Source organism: Osmerus eperlanus, chromosome 2, assembly GCF_963692335.1.
Source record: "Osmerus eperlanus chromosome 2, fOsmEpe2.1, whole genome shotgun sequence".
Lineage (NCBI taxonomy): Eukaryota > Metazoa > Chordata > Actinopteri > Osmeriformes > Osmeridae > Osmerus > Osmerus eperlanus.
In genome coordinates, this window is record NC_085019.1 from 3,013,983 (window position 1) to 3,035,330 (window position 21,348).

At 49.3% G+C, this 21,348-nt stretch overlaps 2 protein-coding genes across 2 annotated transcripts in view; both read right to left on the reverse strand.

Moving 5' to 3' along the window:
• The window catches only part of LOC134006784 (rho GTPase-activating protein 23-like), a 57,990-nt gene extending 51,382 nt beyond the window's left edge, over nucleotides 1-6,608 (reverse strand). Inside the window, exon 1 of the mRNA XM_062445875.1 lies at nucleotides 6,239-6,608. Within this exon, the coding sequence (XP_062301859.1) occupies nucleotides 6,239-6,247 (9 nt within the window). The 5' untranslated portion in view covers nucleotides 6,248-6,608. The remainder of the gene's footprint in view (nucleotides 1-6,238) is intronic.
• A 5,080-nt stretch (nucleotides 6,609-11,688) lies between these two features.
• Nucleotides 11,689-21,348, reverse strand: part of lasp1 (LIM and SH3 protein 1) — a 20,275-nt gene continuing 10,615 nt past the window's right edge. Inside the window, exons 3-6 of the mRNA XM_062446894.1 lie at nucleotides 18,470-18,577; nucleotides 16,371-16,449; nucleotides 15,658-15,761; nucleotides 11,689-15,309 (exon numbers count right to left, since the gene is read on the reverse strand). Of these exons, the coding sequence (XP_062302878.1) occupies nucleotides 15,136-15,309; nucleotides 15,658-15,761; nucleotides 16,371-16,449; nucleotides 18,470-18,577 (465 nt within the window). The 3' untranslated portion in view covers nucleotides 11,689-15,135. The remainder of the gene's footprint in view (nucleotides 15,310-15,657; nucleotides 15,762-16,370; nucleotides 16,450-18,469; nucleotides 18,578-21,348) is intronic.

Genomic DNA, 21,348 nt, shown 5'->3' on the forward strand with positions numbered 1-21,348 from the left:
TTGGAGAGCCGCTTTCTACATGTTCAACACCTCTACATTCCTTTGCCTGGGATAGACCACATCCTATTTACTGGACTTTTGTTAACAACATTAGTACAATACATGTATTTGTTATTCCTTTATAAATGTGCAGACTCCCAAAGAGACAGTCATAGCAGTGCTCCTTGTTTATGTCTGGGTGTATCTCTGTCACCTCTGACTAGAACAGAGACTTCTGTTCAGCCCTCTCTAGCCAATGAGAACTGACTCTTACAAATCTGTCGAAATCCTTGTCATTGTAGAAGTCATTTTCATAAGTGTTATCACTTTATCAGATTGGCTGTACATGTTAAGGAAGTTCAGACGTCCATAAATGCCTGCCAATGACCCTGACTGATCCACACCCATCGCCATGGGCTAAAGCACTTGACTTTACGGGATTATAATCCGCATTTCAGTGTCTCCTAGGACACTGTAATCATATGTGTGAAAACACAGGGCTTGCTACTTATACTGTACATATGGGTTAGTATGCAGAGTAAGAGGGTCGTACTGCTGTCCTCAAACCGTGAGGACCAGCTCGTCTAGACGAGTCCTCAGAGGGGGAGGCGATGGGGTAGCATGGGGGAGGGGACCTGCGGGACTCTTTAAGTTGGGTCTTATCTGACCTTCACAGTGATCCTCTCCGCACACACACACACACACAGACACACACATACATATACACTCACAAATAAACTAATCCTCACCATATAGTGAATGAGACTACTATAAGCCTTGATCAACATGAAGTGATGCTTGTCCAGGAATTATGTACTTTACTCTGGTGACACGGACAATCGCACCAGTCATGCCGGGTCATATAATTTTTTTTTACGTTTTGGGGAATTAATGCTAATGTGTATTAAAATGAGTAAAACTAATGCACTTGCCTTGTCCTGTCTTGGCGGGAATTCTAAATTGTGTACGAGCAGGACCATCTGTTCGCTAACGGCACAGTAGGGAGATTTCCCTAAATATATAATTCCCTCAACATTGATTGAGCTTCAGTTACACATTAAGGCCACAGGAGGGCGCAAAGCTAGCAAAACACAGAGAGGGTGGAGGAGGGGAGCTCAAATATCCTTACCATATTTTTAATCCACTAGGTTGATGTTGTGCTTAAAGGATTAGCTCAGTGGCCAGCTACAGCCCTTAGTCTTGATGAAGGGAGATGGAGGAATGAGGAGACAGAGAGGGGTGATGAGTGCAGGTGGACAGCCTCATCCATCTCAGGGTCCTACTCTACAGTGCACACACACACACACACCACACACACACAGAGTCCCCCAAAGCAAGGCTGAATCAATCCATTTACACACTACATAGAAGACAGTTTCAACTCAATCTTGTTTGATTGAGTCTACTTTATAAAAGCATGCGTGAGTGGCCTTCCTTAGTAATGAAAATAGGCCAGGAGGTTACTGGCTCATTTAGCGTGGCCTACATGATGGAGATGCAGCTGTGCTTCCCCAGAGAGAGGACAGATACTTGGCCTATATCGTGATCAAAGTAACGAGGCAGCCTGTCGAATCACAGCTGCTCATTCCAGACTGACATCCTCAGACAGCACCTGGACAAGGCTGAGGGCACAGCCCAGGGTCCACTCATACTCTTAGCCTGTATCTAGAGAGAGACAGGGAGGGAGAGAGAGAGAGAGAGAGAGAGAGAGAGAGAGAGAGAGAGATATTGGACAAACTCAATAGTGCTCTGGCCTCTGAACAGCCATAATTGGATGTGTTCCTCATGCCACAAATGAGGCCCATCCCTCTGTTTCCTCTCCGTCTCCCTGATCAGCTGTTCTGCTTCCATCTCATCAGCCTGCTTCTCCTGCCTGCCTAATCAGACATGACTGATACCCAGACCAACCTGCCCTGACACTGCCTGCCTTCCTCCCTCTCACCTCTGACCCCAGCTAGCAGCCCCCCCCCCCCCCCTGGGGCCCCTGGCTCCCGGCCCCTCAGCTCCCCAGGCCCGCCTGTTGTCCACTGTCCCAGTGCATTGTGGGAGAGGTCAGAGCGATGCCCGTGTGCAGAGCAGGAGTTGTTTACTTCCTGGAAATGAGCGCCCTACTTTCTCAGGACAATCTGTCCATTGTCTGCACGGCAACATCGACTGATTCTATGTGGCCCGCCTGACCAACCAGGAGTGCTCAAACATGAAACCCACTTACAGCACATACTAGGACGTATCTCACACACACACATACTGCTCTAGAGTAGACACAGTAGACCTGCATATTTCCCTCACACTATTTCAAACCCCCTCGCAAATACAAGCTAGCTGTCCATTTCCCGGTAAAACATACACCACGCGATCACATACACATTCTTCTTCATCCTCGCAATTAAGGCAAATGAAGACCCCAACTGTCATTATCTCCTAACGCTGTGAGAAAGCCTCGCATGTTCGACCTGTCGACAGAAAGCCTGTGTGAATGTGTGAGGAGGACAGTGAGGGTCAATAGACATCCCTGGCAGCTCTTTACACACACGTCCCAGGGGAGCTCTGAGGGTCTGGGGAAACTGGCTCCATCCAGGAACAGCTGGTCGGGTGCAGATTCTCTTCCACTGGTCTCTCCATACCTCCCCTCCCCTCCCTCGGCACGGTGTTCACCCAGACAGGGCTCTGGTCAGCATGGCTGCTGGAGAACCTCAGAATAGACTGCTCTCTATCCCGGGTGAGTCAAACAATGTATGTGTGTCAGGGGGGGAGGGGATTTTTAAAGAGAGCGGTGAGTACTACTGAGTAGAGGTTGACTGGCGGAAAATATGAGAGTGGGTTTTAAGGGCAATGTTGGGTTTGTGCTGTTCATGTTGTGCTCCTCTCTCTCTCTGTCTTCCCCAGATACAGACCAAACACAGCAGTGAAACGATCAAACTAACCATCTCTCCATGTCTGCTGTGCCTAATCTGCTCTCTTTCCAAACCAGCTTGTTCAATGTTTCTCTCTCTCTCTCTCTCTGAGAAGAAGTGAGAAATTCCTAGCAGTCCAGAGATTGAAGGAGGAGAAGACAGGGCAGGAGGAGGAGGGGTTGTGGCACTGGGGTCTGAGTGCAGATTAGAGCACCTGTTCAGCTATATTACGCACACACTCATGTTCTGCCTCTCTCCCACTCCTTCTCTATCTCTCTCACCTCCTAGGCCTTCCTTTCCTTTAAAAAAAAAAATCTTAGCCTAGTCCCCGAGCTCATTTAGACTACATTCCTTTATAGCAGCATCTATGGAAAACAGACAAAACAATCTACCAGATAACGTTGTCAAAGTGGCACAGCATAAACATAGACGGACACACACAAACATGCATACACACTCACACTGTGTATACACACTCACTCACTCACACACACACACACACACACACATCTACTAATGTGTCCCCGTCTTTGCGACCAAGCCTCCAGGGAGTCGTGTCCAGACAGAGGGATAAACACAGCGCTAGAATGTCCGCATGGCCAAAGCTGGAACAGCAGAGGCAACACCCTCTGTCTCTGCCTCCACATACCTTCCCAATCTGTGAAGAGCCTGAGGAAACACAACTAAGAGTCTCAACACTTTGCGGTTGAAAGTCACGCACGCGAGCGAATCAATCAAATAACCTAACCTCGGGGCAATTTCATATATCCCCCCACATCTAACGTCCACTCATTCTGCGAGGAGATTTAAGACCCTCAGTGATTCAGCTAAGCTCTGTGGCTCTTCAGATCAACTGTAACCTCTACCCTTTCATCCCTCCTCCCAAACTGACCCAGGGAGTCAGATTCAGCCGGATTCAGCCTGATCCACCCTGATCAGGCCCCAGCATTGTGTCCATAGGGTTGCTTCCGTGTCCCCAAATAACTATTGATTGGACCTGCGCTCCCCTACCCATGGTGCTTTGCAGGGAGTCTGGCTGGGTGCCCTCCAGCAGATTTGACAAATGAGAATGTCCAGACAATGGTTCTGCTTCATATAGACACACACACACACACCACAGACTGCAGCATGGGTTCTTCTTCATACACACACACACACACACACACACACACACCACAGACTGCAGCATGGGTTCTGTCCTCAGATCAAACCGTAGACAGATGGGATGACACCACGGGCAGATGCTCCACATCTTATCTGCTGTCATTTAAATGTTCACACGCACCCTTTATACAACCAGCCTCTTCCTATCCGTCTGTGAGACCGCCCTGCTTATCACTGAGGGCGTGTGTGTGTATGTGGGGGGTGTGAGTGTGTATAATAGTGCAAGAGAGAGAGAGAATCAAGAGGGAAACAGCGAAAAAGAGAAAAAACTTTGTTTACACTTCACCAATTCCCTCTCGTAAACACAACATGCTACTGTTTACATTGGTCTAATGATAGTTTTTAAATGACAGAACAGCATTTGACATATTCCTCCTAGTCAAGTATCTAGTCTTGCACAGACAGCGGAACCCTTCTTCCACAGAAGACAGTGGAACAAACAAAGTTTTCTGCTGCATCCCTAGATAGCGAGGGCACAGTCATATGATTGAACAGGAAATGGTATCATCTTATTGATAAATGACATCACGCAACACAATGATACTCAAGCCCAGTCCTGCACCAAGGCCTTGCAAAGTCAGCAGTTTGGGGCGCCGAATCGTATAAATAGTACTTGTTTCCTGTTTGCTCTATTGTGGTGAGCGAACCAAGCCTCGTCTTACAAATGCAGTGAGTAATGGGTGAATTCCCAACCCCATTTTGTTGCGTTTATGAGAGCACAACACATTTTATGTCATCGCCCAGGGCTTACTATTCTCTGAAACGAGGTTAACAGATAAACACACATACATTTCACACACACACACACACACACACACACACACACACACACACACACACACACACACACACACTTAGAGCTCTGTCAGCTGTAGTGATGTCACCTCTACTATACTAGGGGGTGAACGTCACAATGACAGGAGGGGCATAGACAGTCGATGCTCCCTCCATGGACCACATGAATAATTCAGTCCTGGGGTGCAGGGGTGGCTGGGGGGGGGGGATGTATGTCAAGAGTGACCCCCAGAAATCTGCTGTTCTTCACCACACCTCAGGAGAGAGGACATGGAGGGGGAGAGAGGGTAGGGGGGGGGGGTGAGGTCATAGTGATCAGGAGATACACTACCAAAGGAGGGGGAGAGAGAGGGTGGGGGGTGGGGGGGTGGAAGAGGGGGTCGGTCCGTGGTCCCCGGCTGCCTGAGAGCTCTCCTCCAGAGCTCTCCTCCAGACCGCCCATCGCCCTTTCAATTACTGGCCCGCAGGACGTCCACGGTGGCATCACCTTCTGTGCAGCCAAATCAGGTGTGCACAGGACGCAGTCAAGCCACATCGAGATGCAGGGGAGTAGGCCGCAAGAGCTGAGGTAGAGAGCTGGAAGCAGCTCACTGGTCTAACACCACCACCTGATGAGCACTCCCTGTCAGCTAGACACACAGCTAGCCCATGAATCACTGAGGTTGATATATTAATTGACGTTAGCTAACGCCCAGATCTGTCAACTGTAGTACGGGCGACAGAGGGAACGCAAACGCCACTCACAGCCCCTCAGACGTCACCGTGACCAGATGGGGATCGCTACTTTGGAGAGAAACCCTGTTGCGCATCATCCGAGTCAGCACAGAACCTTAAACATCAGCAATACCGTGGACGCACAGGTCACCTCTCTCTCGATGCTAGCAGCTATTGTATCAAGGTGCTAATGGCTCTGCTAGGTGCTAATGGAAACGGGTTGTGACAGTCATCACGGCCGCCTGCGTTCACCCACTGACAGAGCCACACCCCTCCTCTTCAGCCTCCCTTCATGCCTCACGCTGTCGGTGGGTTGGTCAGGAGGATGTCGGTGATGTTTAGCAGCCTCATCCTCCCTCCTGAGGCCTGATTGGAGACTGGTGGCTGTTTGACAGCCCCCCTGCCGGTCCCCTCCCCCCAGCCCCCAGCCTCCAGCCCCCAGCCTGCCTGCCTGCCTGCCTGCCTGCCGGGGGCCAGGACTGGCGGAACACGGTGATGAGAAGCAGCATGCTGCGTTGTTTGTTATTGCTCAGGGGTTGTACAGAAGAAGAGAAGGGGGGGGGGGGGGGAGCTTGTTATGAATGAACCACAGGCGCTCCTGTATGTTTAAGAGTGTGTGTGTGTGAGACGTGTGCTCGAAGGTTTGAAGCGCCGTTCCCTCGCCTGTCTGCTCTCCCTCCCCGCTTCCTTACCTGGTCCATGTGTTCAGCGTGCCTCCTTCCTGCTTCCGTTCCCAGTCATGGCACAGAAAGCGGCGGCGTTCCCGCGGCGGTATTCCCGGGCTGCTCGTCCTCTCCTCAAACAGGCGAGGCGGCGAGGCTGAGGACGGCCCCTCCTCTCTGGAGAGGCATGCTTCTCTCTCCTTCTCGCTCTCTCTCTCTCTCTGACAGCCCGCTATATCCACCCTGATGCTCCCCTCTCCTTCTCCTCTCCTTCTCCTCTCCTTCTCCTGCTCGTCTCTGTGGAGCTCAGGGGGGCAGCGAGCAAGCGATCCTCACCTCTCTTACTGATGGACGAATTTACAGAGAACTCCCGCTTTCCTGCTCTCGCTCTCGCTCGCTCGCTCTCTCTCTCTCTCTCTCTCCCTCGTTCACGCTCGCTCGCTGTGCAGGCTGGCCCCTCTGCCTCGCCTACCCAATCCCCCTGCTGCCCCCTCCTTTTCCCTCCCTCTCTCTCTCTTCTTTCCCTCCTCCTTCCCATCACCCCTCCCCCTCATGCTTTAGCTACACACAGTCAGAATGAGAAAATGAGAGAGCGGGGGAGAGGGAGAGAGGGAGGGAGAGAAGGAGGACACGGGTTGGCTGGGGCACACCATGTGACCGCCGGCAGAGGTCTGGGAGACCCTCTTACCAGCTGTCCGGATCATGCCTCTGCGCGAACCACTGTTGCCATTGGCACCGCGGCTGTAGAGAACACCAACCGACAGGTCCCCTGTTACAATGCCATTGGATAAGAGGATTTATTTCCCCCGCCCCCCTGTTCGAGGGTAGCATGTTGGGACGTGTAGTTTGTGAGGGGTGAAAAGGGAGAGGAAAGGCGGGGTAGGGATCACTGTGCCTCCAGAAGGAATTCATGTTTTTCATGGCTTCTTCAAACTGACACTTCAGTGATTTACAGAGGAGGGAAGGATGCTAAAGAAAAAGAAACAGTTTGTGTTCAGCAGTACGTATATAAACACAATCTGATCGAATGTATACACACTGACACTGTTTCTGTCTCTCTCTCTCTTGCATGCACGCGCACACACACGCGCGCACACACAACGCGCACACACAACGCGCACGCGCGCACATTGAGGAGAGACCCAGAGGCCCGGGCATTCTTGGTCAGTCAGGAAAAAGACATCCTCTGTGGTTTCCCTGACCCTGTATGGAGGGAAACTCCCTCCTGCCAAACAACAGGAACTCAAAAACTGAAGGCCAGGGCTTGAACAGGGACACGGTCCCCCTCCCCTTGCCCCTACTCTCTTTTCAGTACCTCCTTCGCTTTCTTTCCACGGTCTCCATCCCCTCTCTATCTCTCCACCCCCTCCTCCTCCTCCTATTGTGTTGTCTTGTAGCCGTGCCCTCCCGCCCGCTTCTCTTTCCCTCCCTCCGGCTCAGACATTTCTCTCTGTCAGAGGAATCTGAGGGAGGTTATGAGGGGTTACAGGTGCCACTACCAGTGAGGGGAAATGTCACGAAGGGTCACGCGATGCATTCATGCATCCTTTACACACGATTGGAAGCCGATTTCAAAGTAATCCAGCAATACTGCCCTAGCGTGTGCTGGTTATTGGGGAAAAGAGTCATTTCTCTGCATTACCAAAACAACAGCACCTGTTACATTTAGTCATTTAGCAGACGCTCTTATCCAGAGCGACTTACGGTAAGTACAGGGACATTCCCCCCGAGGCAAGTAGGGTGAAGTGCCTTGCCCTAGGACACAACATCATTTTTCACAGCCAGGAATCGAACCGGTAACCTTCAGATTACTAGCCCAACTCCCTAACCGCTCAGCCACCTGACTCCCTGTTCTGGCTTAGTCTAATTTAGCTGACATAACATAGCTGTGACGTGGAGAGGTTGGTATGCGATGTGTTTCAGTAGCTGTGAGAGCATTGACGGGGGGGGCAAGAATGCAGGTCCAGGTTAAAGTGGCCGGACAACAACAAGGAACATAAGAACATGGGGCATCAAGGAAGGACAATGAAACGACATTACCACAAGGCTTGGCCTAGTTTTTACATTGTAGGTCCTAAACTGTCCATGGACTGTAAGTTAAAGTCTGCATAATACATAGCCTTTTTTTTCTACGTAAAAAAAGAAGCATATTTTGTTCTGTGAGAGCTGCAATGTTATTTGAGCGTGTCAAGCAATTAAAGCTGTTTGAAGTGGGATGTGTGTGTGTGTGTGTGTGTGTGTATGTGTGTGTGTGTGTGCATGTATGTGTATGTGTGTGTGTGTGTGTGTGTGTGTGTGTGCATGTGTGTGTGTGCGTGTGTGTGTGTGTGTGTGTGTGTATGTGTGTGTGTGTGTGTGTGTGTGCATGTATGTGTATGTGTGTGTGTGTGTGTGCATGTATGTGTATGTGTGTGTGAGTGTGTGTGTGTGTGTGTGTGTGCATGTATGTGTGTGCGTGTGTGTGTGTGTGTGTGTGTGTGTGTATGTGTGTGTGTGTGTGTGTGTGTGTGTGTGTGTGTGCATGTATGTGTATGTGTGTGTGTGTGTGTGTGTGTGCATGTATGTGTGTGCGTGTGTGTGTATGTATGTGTGTGCGTGTGTGCGTGTGTGTGTGTGTATGTGTGTGTATGTGTGTGTGTATGTGTGTGTGTGTGTGTGTGTGTGCCAGAGCTTTTTCTCAGCATGAACAGCAGGTTTATTGTTATGGAGGCAGAGCGGTAGATTATACTACCAGCAGTGGAATTCCAATTATTCCCCAAAGATGAGATGGTACGACTGGACAAGGACTCACGTACAGTTACCATGTCAGAGTTTATGTCAGAGTGGTGTTCATTACAAAACTAACATCATCTTTTAAACAAACGAGAAGTGTAAGAACAAGGAAGACCATTGGTTGTTATCGACCAAGCCATATCACGACACTAACAGTAAATCATTTGACAATCAGTACTGACCTGTTAATCGCAGTTTTAGAATAGATAGGCCGCCTACCAGGGCATTACCATGTTTGCTGGGTCCCGCCATCTGCCTCGTGTTGAATGTGTTTTAAAAAAACTAAACATTTATTTTGAAATAAGTAAACAGTGCCATCTACCGGACACGGAATTGCGTCTTCTCACGAGTGAGTCAATTGCTCGGTCCTGGGAGCCTGGGACCTAAAACGTAGTAGAAAAAAATTCGTATTCGTAAAATTCTTAACAGGATATTAAAAGTGCAATGGTGTCATCCCAGTTATCGGCGTCGTTAGCACTACATCTGGACAGTCGTCGAATGCGTCTCGCATCCAAAAAAATCAGAAGACTCAGATTTGACATCAATCAACCACGAGATGTCGCCAACACACAAGTTACGATAATGCCTACGTGGCAAGATCCGCCCAGAAGATAACGAGTAAAACGTTTTGCATCCTGGCAGGTTCGGCGGGGATATCGTGTTGTCCCGCCCCGCCATACCCTACCTGACATCCCAGAAACATAAAAGGAGTACGCCCACTTTCAATCTGGTTTCATTCGTTGCACTGAAAAACTGGATAGTTAAAGTATGACACATTGCCATCAGATCTAACGTTTCTTGTGTGAGATAACTACGCAGGCTATTATTCATAAATTTGCATCAAAATGTATAAATAAAAAATGACAAAACAATACAGAAGCATTCAAGTTTAGTCATTATGAAATTGTCTTTATTTCTGTGACAAAGGAATATTGCCTTTGGCATGCCCTTGTCATGGGCACAAGTGAACTAAACTTCTGGATGTAGCCTATCTGTGACAAAAACATATGGAAACAGTGACATGCATCAAGAATGACTGTCAACATTGTTGTTTAAAACATCAGACAAAACAACACTTCTGGGTCCTACTAATTCAATGCGATTACAACAGAAACGTGACTTTAACAGAAAAGAAAACAATCCATTGACATGAAATGACAACCAAGAGACATATTTATTTCCCTTCTAACCCTACTGGATGATGGAGACAGGTAAAGATGCATGCCCATCTGTCTGTGTTCATTGTGCTACTGAAGAAACCCACATTGTGGTCTAGGCATGTAGAGGGCAAATAGAATGTAAACATGAATGTTGTCCAAGGTCATTGGATCAAGTCTCGGTCTTAGAATAGTTACAGCCATCATATATACAGTAGTTTATACCCTCAAACTGCATCACACTGACTTTAACATAAACGTGTGGATAAATAATTTCAGTATATTGCACATTTCATGATTATTGTCGACCGCCATCAAATAATCCATAGGCACAAATATAACACTACTGGAATACAGCCCTATTCTCGGTTGCTAGGTAACTTCAACTGAGACAAGGGCAGTTTTAAACACCTGGGCGAGTGTGTAATGACGGACAAGCTAAATGGGAAGTGAAGATACTAACAGCATAGGAAGTGAGGTTCTTCAGGTTGGCTGGGGCACTAAGGACGCCACTCAATGGGTAGTTCTGTTGGGCTGACAGAAACAGCTGAAACCACAGACAGGAAGAGAGACAGAGAGAGGGGTGGTTATCTAGCTGCTTGTCCAACTCCAGGGTCTTCCGTCCTCCATGCTTCTGTCCTCTTCAGATCCCCAGCTGAGACATCTTGGGGACACCATCATCACACAGGTCTCCTGCCTGCAACATTTAAGAAGGCCTCACAAAAATTACACTGAACTGAATTACTCTTTTTTTAATTCAGATTATGTTATCATTTAGACGTGACTGGATAGATACTGTTAGGCTATCTTAAATAATACTACCCAACAGAATGGCATGGTCATGCGAGTTCCTATTAGAATCCCTGATATATCTTCACAACCCAGGTGATTTTGTTTCCCGTAAAAAATACACAAAGAAACACGTTCTTTGGGAAGATGCGCAATATAAAGATGACTTTCATGTCGCTATAGATATTGTTCATTATAAACACTTCACATCCCTGACTAAATTCGACATATAGTTTCATTATAAACAAAAATGACAATATAATATTTGTAAACGCCTTATCTTACCATTGCCAGCGAAGGAAACCAGTGATGCGGGAGGGCTAAACCAGGTCTTTTCCACACATCCCCGCCCGATCACGGGCTACATTCATGCTTGAACATCACAACATATAGATTATATAGGACAAGAAAACTAGTCCCATAATTGCAAAAAACATCAAAACTAAAATGTCCAACATGATGACAGTGGCAAAGAGATGGGGGGGTGCAGCTTCAGCACCGAAGGAACACGACGTAGCCTTCTCTACAACAGCGCAGATCAGAAATAGACGGAGCAGAAATAATCCATGCGCCGCAAACCCCTCCCTGCCAGATGCGTTTTAGGCCCTCATTATTTTACGCGTGGGAAATAGGGCAAGGGACACTGAAAAACACACACATATGCCGTAGATGCAAGTAGTTTTACACAAGATACAAATAAATCCAAAGAACACATCACATCGACTGAGCGTTGAAGAAAGAAAAAAATGCCAGCCTTCTGAGTAAAAATGACATTTTATTGAATCTGTAGAATAATTAAGTACAATTCGAAGTGCTGTAACAGGGCGACAACAAGAGATGCTTATCAAATCCTTAGTCAACTGGGATTCAGATTTTTGAATATGCCAATATGCATGTAAAAAAAAAAAAAAAAAAAGATCTCAAAACAAATCAATTTAGATGGAATACACAACATTAAAACGTTCTGAATGCTAGGTCAGTGTTTAATATGATCTCTAAGTGCATGGTGTATAGGTTTATACCACTATGGGAGTAGGGAATGATTGACACAGAGAGAATGGATCTACACTGAAGCTCAGGGTTGGGAGAATCTTGGTAGCAGGGGGACAGATAGGGTAGACATAGATAAGAAAAGGCCTGTAATATGTTACATGGTATACAGCAGTTGTAATGAGTGATTCCATAGCAGAAGAGCATATTTGGCGCAACCTGTCTAATGTCCTGACTAGTTAAAAATCCCTCTCCTTGCCTTGTCTCAGGTTTCCCCAGCTAATCAACCCTAAATCACCAAAATACAAAGGTCCATGTCTTGCACCAGCAATCTAACATCTCTCTCAACATTCAAAATAAACTGCCTCTCTTTGGCCACTTATGAACCATTAATTAAATGGTCCCTCAACCAATTATCCACTATCACCAACATTCAACTCCCAAACATGGCAACCAAAACAACTCCATATCAATTAACTGCAAAAGAAAAAGGAGTAGGCCAACATTGCCTTGGATTTTTCCACTTTTCCAAAAAGATAAAACATCACCTTGGTCTTGTGGTAAATGATTATCTACGTGGAGACACTGTTATAGATATGAAGAAACGAAAATAAACACCACCCAGTTCACTTCAAATCAAACTTAACCACGACACTTCATCCTTATAACCTAACCACAACACCTCATCTTCACACAAAGCTCAGTCCAGCACGACCCTTCACTCTCCTGCCTGAGTTCATCAAGAAGACGCCCAATTATCAAGTCAGTCTACTGGTATGCAAAATACACGCATACTAGCCACCAAACTACTGACCACATCTAGCCAGTTTGAGGTGTGTTGTGTTAATTCCAATTCAGTCATCAACTTCACTGACATAATTCATCACTAGGTTACAAAAAGGATATGAAGGTCCACACCAACTCACTGTTCTGACACGTTGCACTACACCGGTATTGGTCATGTGTTACTCTTATTCTTACCACGCAAGCATGTCAAATTCCCCTTACCCCAAATCCCTAGAATCAACCATGAGTCAACTGCTTTTGTCTGTAGGCAAACCACTTTCCAAAGCACCATGATGACCTGTAATAACATCTCCTTCAGCTCTTTGTAATACATATACAATTGTACAATATCGTCTAGCTACATAGTGAAACTGAGAGCATTGTTTCTTTTATAAAGCTGAAGATTCCATAGAATTCCTTTTTTTTTCTTTCTTTTTTCTATTTCTCTCCCCCATGTCTGTGACAGTCACAGTGCATCACAGGTAAGAGAACAGGAAGGGGAGGGGGAGAGACAGGAGAAGGAACACCGGCCAGTGTGGAAACACATAATAAACTACTGAGTAACGGGGTGAAGACATCACTCGCTGTCTGACTGTCTCTTACGATATGGGATGGACATGGAACTAGACACTACCAGCAGTATATAAGGATATTATCACAGTCATCTTACTGACGAATAGGAGAGCTGACTTATGTTAACGTTTCGTATCGGGGTTCCGGTGCAACCAAGCTGCAACACTCCCCAACTCTGCGAACATTCCCCGTACAGGTTTATCATTGGCACTCCAGAACAGTAGGGGTCTCAAGTGTAGCAGTTAGCTGAGATACTTGAAGTCAAGAGTTGGCACATTTGAAAAAGCATTCAGATGACACGGTGATAACGCTACTGTACCTGAAACAGGAGAGATCCCTGAACTTGATCGTTCTAGTTCTGTGGATGCTAGCCAACACTCCTAGACACACTAGTCTGCCTTGGGTTATGAATCGAGTTGCCGTTTTATTTTTTTCCATGAATTTGATACATTGACAGTTTTAAAATAAGCCTCGTACAATACCAACAGAAGCAAAAGGATAAACAGTATAATGTCTGAGAGAAAGGACAACAACATCTACCACAGCCATGTTTTTGACCTCGTTACAGTTTAACATTTTCATACACATCTCATGAAAAACAATTGGAATGTTCAATCACAAAGACATTGGAATGACTTTTAACAAAAACAAAAAGATTCACAATACAGAATTGTCTTGAGAATTGTGCTTGGCCTTCTTGTCTTCTGATTGGTCAGCTTGGTCTATCATTCTTCTGGAATGGGGTGAGATCTGGCCTGATCCCAGCCCTGTTTTTCTACTCACAACGTTCAACCATAATCACCAGGTTAAAACTATAACGTTCTTCTTAAGACTGAAGGCATTTCAGGCTGCAAGTGCAGGAATGAGGGTAGTTAAAAGTAACTTCACAACAACTGAAGTGATGCCATAGTGACTGTGTTCTGTTTAAGTGGGTTAGATGGGGGGAACTGGCTAACCATACGTGTTTTCCCTGACCCCCTCCTGTACACAGCCTGTCTGAGAGAGGCTAGGAGGTGCTCTTCAGCTAGGCCAGAATTCCAGTTAAATAACAACACCCACAATGCAGTAATGGACATGTCAGAGCACAGATAAGAGCAATGATACTGAGAGATGTGTGTGTGTGTGTGCGCGCGTGTGTAGATATATAAATATATAAAACCTCTCTGTTAAGACTGACAGCTTGCTGACTGATGCAACAACAATGGGTACTGAGGTTTCTGGAATGTACACAAGTCAAATATTCAAGCCTCTTCCGGACTGAACTAACACAGTGAGATTCTACACTGCACTTCCAGTCTGGCCAAGTTCCTGCATCACAATGAAAAATAAGAACAAACACACACGTCTACCAATGACACGCCCACATTCCAAAATCCTTTTCTCGGCAGTGTATCAGGTGCACGTCTCCACTCGCTGATTGACAGAGATGGGGGCGGGGGGGGAGAGATTTGACCATTATGTGTGGGTGTGTGTGTGAATGTGTGTTTCATTTTAAGACTTTAAACTGTCATCATAGGAGACATAACCCAGGACATAAGCAAGAGAGCGACAGACAGAGAGACGAAAGCAGCACAGAGAGACAGACAGACAGACAGACAGAGAAGGCAGAGTCTGTGGCTGGGGAGCAGAGCAGAGAGAGCAGATCAAGTGGACACCGGGGGGGGCGGGGCCTCACAGGGGCGGGCGGGGCCTCAAAGGGGGGGGGGGGGGGGGCCTCACAGGACAGGTCGGAGAACAGTGAAATATAAAAAAAAGAGAAAGCGGCAATAAGATGAGATGGCACTGGGCTTTTCATTTTTTTTTCTTTTCTCCCTCCTTTCCTCCTCCTCCTCCTCCTCACTCTCTCCCTCGCTCGCTCGCTCAGATGGCCTCCACATAGTTGGCGGGCAGCATGCCCTGGTGCCCGGTGCGCTCCACGCGCCCGTACATCCAGCCCTCGTCGATCACCTGCACGTCTACAATCACGTCTCCGTCCTGGAAGGACACCTCGTCCTCGTCTGCAGCAGAGTAGTCATACACCGCCCGGTACCGCTTCTACACACACACACACACACACACACACACACACACACACACACACACACACACACACAGAGAGAGAGATAGCGAGAGAAAGAGGGTGAAAGAGGGTGAAAGAGAGAAAGAGGGAGAGAGAAAGAGGGATTGAAAGAGAGATAGCAAGAGAAAGAGATGGAAAGAAAAAGAGAGTGTGAGTTAGGTCGTACTTCTGCCGTTTGCACAGGCCAGCCGGGGTCTACTGGCTATAAAGCGACGGTTTTAAAGGAGAGGACGGCACCAGAGGGCCTGTGGACAGGGCCTAGGCAGACACAGCGGAGCCCAGCTGAGGCACACAGCCTCCAGGGGAGGAGCAGGGAGTCTCACCCCGGAGCTGGGAGGCGGGGCGGCGGCGGCCGGGCGTGCGGGCTGAGGAGCAGCAGGCTCATAGTGGAAGTTCTGGGAGGCAGCGGGGGACGGCTGGTACGCTGCTGGGAGGACAGGGGGAGGGGGGGTGAAAGCATGGAGAGAGAGGAGAGAGGAGAGGACAAAACGAGGGAGAGAGAGGGGGAGAGAACATCCAGAGAGTGAGCGACTTGAGTGTCGTGGCTGAGAGACGAGACATCCTCGGGCTGTTCCCTGGGAGGGAGGAGCCTCCAGACCCTGTCTGAGGTCCAGATGCTTCTAACAAGCCCCTCTCTGTCTGTGTGACCCCCCCCACCCCCTCCCCCACCCCCTCCCCCCCACCCAGGCTGCCTCCATCACTCTCTCTGGGCCCCGTCTCGTTCGTTAGCCCCGGGGCTCAGAGAGAGTGGGTTCTGCAGCCAGGCAGGCCAAGACGTGCCTCTGCTGCTGCTCACCTGCTCTCTTACACAATAAGGACTCTGTGTGTGTGTGTGTGTGCGTGCGTGCGTGTGTCTGGGTGGGCAAACGTGAAGAGTCAATCCATGTCACACATTACCTCCAAACAATGGCATGCCTTACACTAAGCAAGTTGGTATGTTGTTGTTGGTGTTGATGATGTTGATACAGATGCCGTATACGGTTGAGTGTGTGTGTGTTTTGGATGGAGAGAGGGACAGAGCGGGCAGATTTGGTACCTGGGTTAGGGGTCTGTGGCTGACTGGGCGGGGCATCTCCTCCACTTTTGCTCTTCTCAAAGTCCTCGTGGTACTTAATCTGGAAGGAGACAAACATACCCTCGGTCACTACGGGTTACGATTTACATAAACAGACAAGAGCATGTGACGAGCCGTAGCCCTGTTGTCCACCAGGGGTCTCCAACTCTCCCCTGCTCGCTGTGGTAGGTGGGGTGATCTACGTGCCAAAATCTGGTTTTGGAGGCCGGTTTGACGCTGAAAGGAAATGACATCGCAGCCGGAAGTCGCGTGACCTCAGAGTTGCTAGGCAACACTCCCTGACACATCAGGAGGAAGAGGTGGAGTGAGAAAACACAAGGAAGAGAGGGAGCGTTGTGAAGGTGAGAAAGACAAGAAAAGGAGTACTAAGAACAGGCGTGTGTCTAACCCACAAACGGAACTGCATCTGGGAATGAACTGGTCCCCTACTAAACCAAGCCCCATACTACTGTAAAGACAGATTCAGGTGTAGCAAAGGAGCACTCCCTACCCCCCCTATTCCACCCTGACCAGGCCAACATCAACAAAGACGGCATTCAGCAGGAAATCCATCAAAATGACCAGGCTCAGAGGTGACGCTCTGGTCTCATTACCAGACAGTGGGACTAATAGCCGCAGCTAGATCTCCAGTCCAGATCCTGTCCTCATGGCTCCCACCCCCCCTGAAAGAGGCCACTGTGTTCTGAGAGAGAGAGAGAGAGAGAGAGAGAGAGTATTCACAGGACTCGAAGAGATGACAGACTGTTAAGTGAGTGTGTGTGAGGACAGTGCGTTCAGTGATCGAGAGGAGACACTGAGGTTTCGATGTGTGTGCGAGAGAGAGAGCGAGAGCAATATGTTAAGTGAGAGTGCGTGAGAGAGAGAGAGAGATTATTTGTGTTTGTTTGAAGGAGCAGGTTGCACAGATGGCGTGTGTGTGTTAGTGCGTGTGTGCGTGTTGGCTTTCCTTGCCACACTCTTGAGCACAAAAAAGCAAACTTGTTTCCTCTTGATATTCCCCACATGGAGCAGGAACAAGCACACCGAGAGACAGAGAAGGAATTTGGAGAGATGAATGTGAATGAGAACATGACGTAAAGCGCAACAGAGTGAAACAGTGAGAGAGAGAGAGAGAGAGAGAGAGAGAGAGAGAGAGAGAGAGAGAGAGAGAGAGAGAGAGAGAGAGAGAGAGAGAGAGAGAAAGACAGGTGGGGAAGAGACGAACCCACAGGCCTCCCTGCCCTGCTCTGTTCACACGTGAGATCCTACAGCGATGGAAGACTTGGCACGGGCTAGGGTTTCCACCCAACGGAACGTGTGTGTGTGTGTGTGGGGGGGGGGGGGGGGGGGGGGGTCGGGGAGATACTGTGACAAATCTGGTGTACCTAACCTTAACAGGCAGCATGGAAACTGGGTTCAGCTTCTGTACGTGTCAAGAGGAACTGGGACAGAGACCGGACGAGTCCAGACAAAAGTGAATGTGAAAAGGCCTTGAGCTGCACATATCTGGCATTCTGCGCTGCCTGACATGCCACTGGGTCTCCATGAACCCACCGAGCGTGTGCAGCGGAGACAGAGAGACAGGAAGGGGAGCAGGGAGAGGGATGGAAGGTGATTAACATCTGGAACGTTGCCCCTTGGCTTGGCACGCACACGCAGCAGGAAGGTTCAGCAGTTTTGAGACACATCGAACATGGGTGGATCTCTATGGTTGGCCAGTGACTGACTAGGTGTTTGTGTGGGAGTGTGTCTGTGTATGTGTTTTGTGTGTATCCCCAGTCTCAGACACACAGGATCCCATCATACAGAAGCAGTAATTACCCATCACCCTCCACACTAATTATGTCATTAGAGAAGCCAGCAGTCGGTGGGGGCATGTACACCGAGAGGGCTGTGCGTGTCTCTACTTAGCCTGCCAGGGCAACACAGCTGACTCCAGCCCACCTGCCGGGCTGCGCTATCCAGAGTTCAGGGGGACGGAGAGAGCCAGGGTGTGGAGGGCAGAGGAGGACACAGGGAGAGGCCCCGAGCTGAACCTCAGCCCCTGAAGACAGGACACTGATGTCACCGAGGTTACTCACGTTGCTTATATTGTCCTGCGTCTTCTTGATTCTCTGCATCTCTGGTGTGTCTGCCACCACGCTGAAGCCCTTTCCTTTGTTCTTCTCAAACTCCTCCTTGTACAGCACCTGGAATACAGAGCACAAAGCTGCTGGAACGACTCAAAACAGAATCACAACACTCACCGAACGACTAAGGGTTAAATAAAGGCTATACTGTAAGGCTCAAAGTGAGATCCAGAGGGAAAAATATATAGTTTTCTTTTTTCTTTCTTTGTGGTGAGTGTGAGTGTGTGTCTGCCAGGTGGATCCGCCCTCCTTTTCTGTATTGGTTGCAGTAATGACAGTCACTTCCTGTTAGCTCAGGAGTCGAGGCCTGACATACAGAACGACTGACATGACCTTATATGGAAAGAAAGGGAGGCTCAAGTATTTCTGTTTGCTTGGGTGGGTGAGTGGGGTCAGTGGGTGGGTGGGGTGACTGGGTACCCCGCCCCTCCCAGCCTGACCCCACAGTGCAGGGGAGGAAGTGCCCCGCCCCTCCCAGCCTGACCCCACAGTGCAGGGGAGGAAGTGCCCCGCCCCTCCCAGCCTGACCCCACAGTGCAGGGGAGGAAGTGCCCCGCCCCTCCCAGCCTGACCCCACAGTGCAGGGGAGGAAGTGCCCCGCCCCTCCCAGCCTGACCCCACAGTGCAGGGGAGGAAGTGCCCCGCCCCTCCCAGCCTGACCCCACAGTGCAGGGGAGGAAGTGGCCAGCCCATGCTCACTCAGATGGGTATCGCAGCAATTACAATGAACGGACTCATAGCAGGGCTTCTGCTGAGACACACACACACACACACGTCTAGCCACACACATTCTGCTGCTGACACACACGAAGTGACCGTAAAATCCACACACAGGTTACTCCCAAATGCTAGGCAGGCTCAGCGACATTTGAACAATGAGGAAACACTTCACACCCCCTCCTCTGGCCTCACCATTACTTGAGCGTCTGTGGCGACTGTGCCAAGTTCCTGACAACCCATAGAAAGTTCTAGAATAATCTATGACCGCGCAGCTCTGCTCCGCACAGCACAGGCTGGCCATGCGGGTCAGCTTAGTCAACATCTGACACGTTGTTACCAGGGCAACCCCCCCCCCCCCCTTGCTCCTTACCTCACCTTGTGACTAGATGACAGCATCATGACTCAGAACCAAGGCCTGGCTGACTGCGCTCTCTGTATCTGTGTGGGTGTGAGAGAGCAGTTTATGCCCTCTACCTTCACAAGTAAACAACACACTTCCCATAATCCCCTCTCCGCTGCTTGGGTGTGAGGTAAGTTACGTGCCCGCTGCCACTTGTCGCTTTTATATGAAAAAGAAGCGCGGGTGGGATTTGAACCTGGGACCTCTTCTGCCAGTTCCTCCTGCCACCCCAGCCTCGTGCTTCCTCCCCCAAACACAGACTCTCTTTCAGGCTTCAGTTACCCGGCCAATCCCTAGCAGCCTGCGGCCCTTCCAGACACAGCTCTGAAGAGCTAGCAGGAGAGTATAACAGGGCCTCAAATACATTCTAGAAGAAAAAAAACAAGGGCTCATCAGACAAAAATATCCATTGGAACTGGGTCATATGCGTAAGAAAGATGACACTCTGACAAGAGAGGGATTTGTTGTGTGTGCCGATGAGACTTGGTGAGAGCAGTTAGTGTGTGACGGGATGCGTTTTCTGTCAGGGTGCAGGGCGGATCTGATCCCTCGCGTCGTGGTACGGGGCTCCTACCGGGGACAGACCCAGGTGGACTGAATGGCGGTTGGTGCTGGCGTTTGTTTGCAGCCTGGCGACGGCCTCCGTGCCTGCATGCCAGCTTGTGCATCTGTGTGTGTCCATGCTGCCCCGGTGGGTTTGTCTGCGGGTGCTCTAGGAGGGCCTCTATATCCCAGCGACCCCCCACTGAGAGCTCGTTAGGCACAAACACACTGGGAGTCCGTTTATCAACAGGGAACAACACAGGCCTTACTCGGTCAGAAGACTAAATTACCCACCACACCCCCCCACATCCCACCACACCCCACCCCACCCCTCCCCTCACTCCACCCCACCCCTCACTCCACCCCACCCCTCACTCCAGCCCCCTCCCCTGCCCAACCTCTTCTCTCAACATCTAATCCAGATTGGCAGAGTTATTAATCAGCACTGGAGCGCAGTGGCCATTTGTCCTAATCCACTCTCTCTTCATGCAGAGAAAGACAGCCATGAAGGCCGGGGCTATGGGAGGGAGAGAGCAGAGGGAGGGTGGTGGAAGAGAGGGAGAGAGCAGAGGGAGGCAAGCTCTTCCCAGCAGGAGCCTCCTGGTCCAGTATCAGACAGGTGTAACCATGTGACCTCCACCAACCTGGTGACACAGAGCCGGATCCTGTGTGTGTGAGACCATATGTGTGACTGAGCGTGTGTGTGACTGTGTGTGTGTGTGTGACTGTGTGTGTGAGTGAGTGGTACTATGTGTGTGCATGAGAGAGTATAGAGTGTGTGTGTATGAGAGTGAGGAAGTGTGAGTGTGTGTGTGTGTGTGTGTGTGTGTGTGTGAGTGTGTGTGTGTGTGTGTGGTGGCAGGGTGTTAAGGGGGCGGATCTAGGGTGGCACGGGGGGTCATACGGAAAGAAGGCTCAGAGATTGAGACAGGCACAGATGGTGTTTTCCACCACACTTCCAACCCCCCAACAAACAATAAACCAGACGCCCGACAACCATTCCGACAGTATTATCCTCATCATCATCATTTAAAAATGTGATTATTATTCCATGGATGATTCGAGTGAGCATGTGAGTGTGGGTGGGTAGACGTTGTGTATCTGTGAAGGACCCGAGGTCCTGTGTGTGCCTCCTGTAGCTGTTTCCTACGTTACGGGCTGTGTGTTG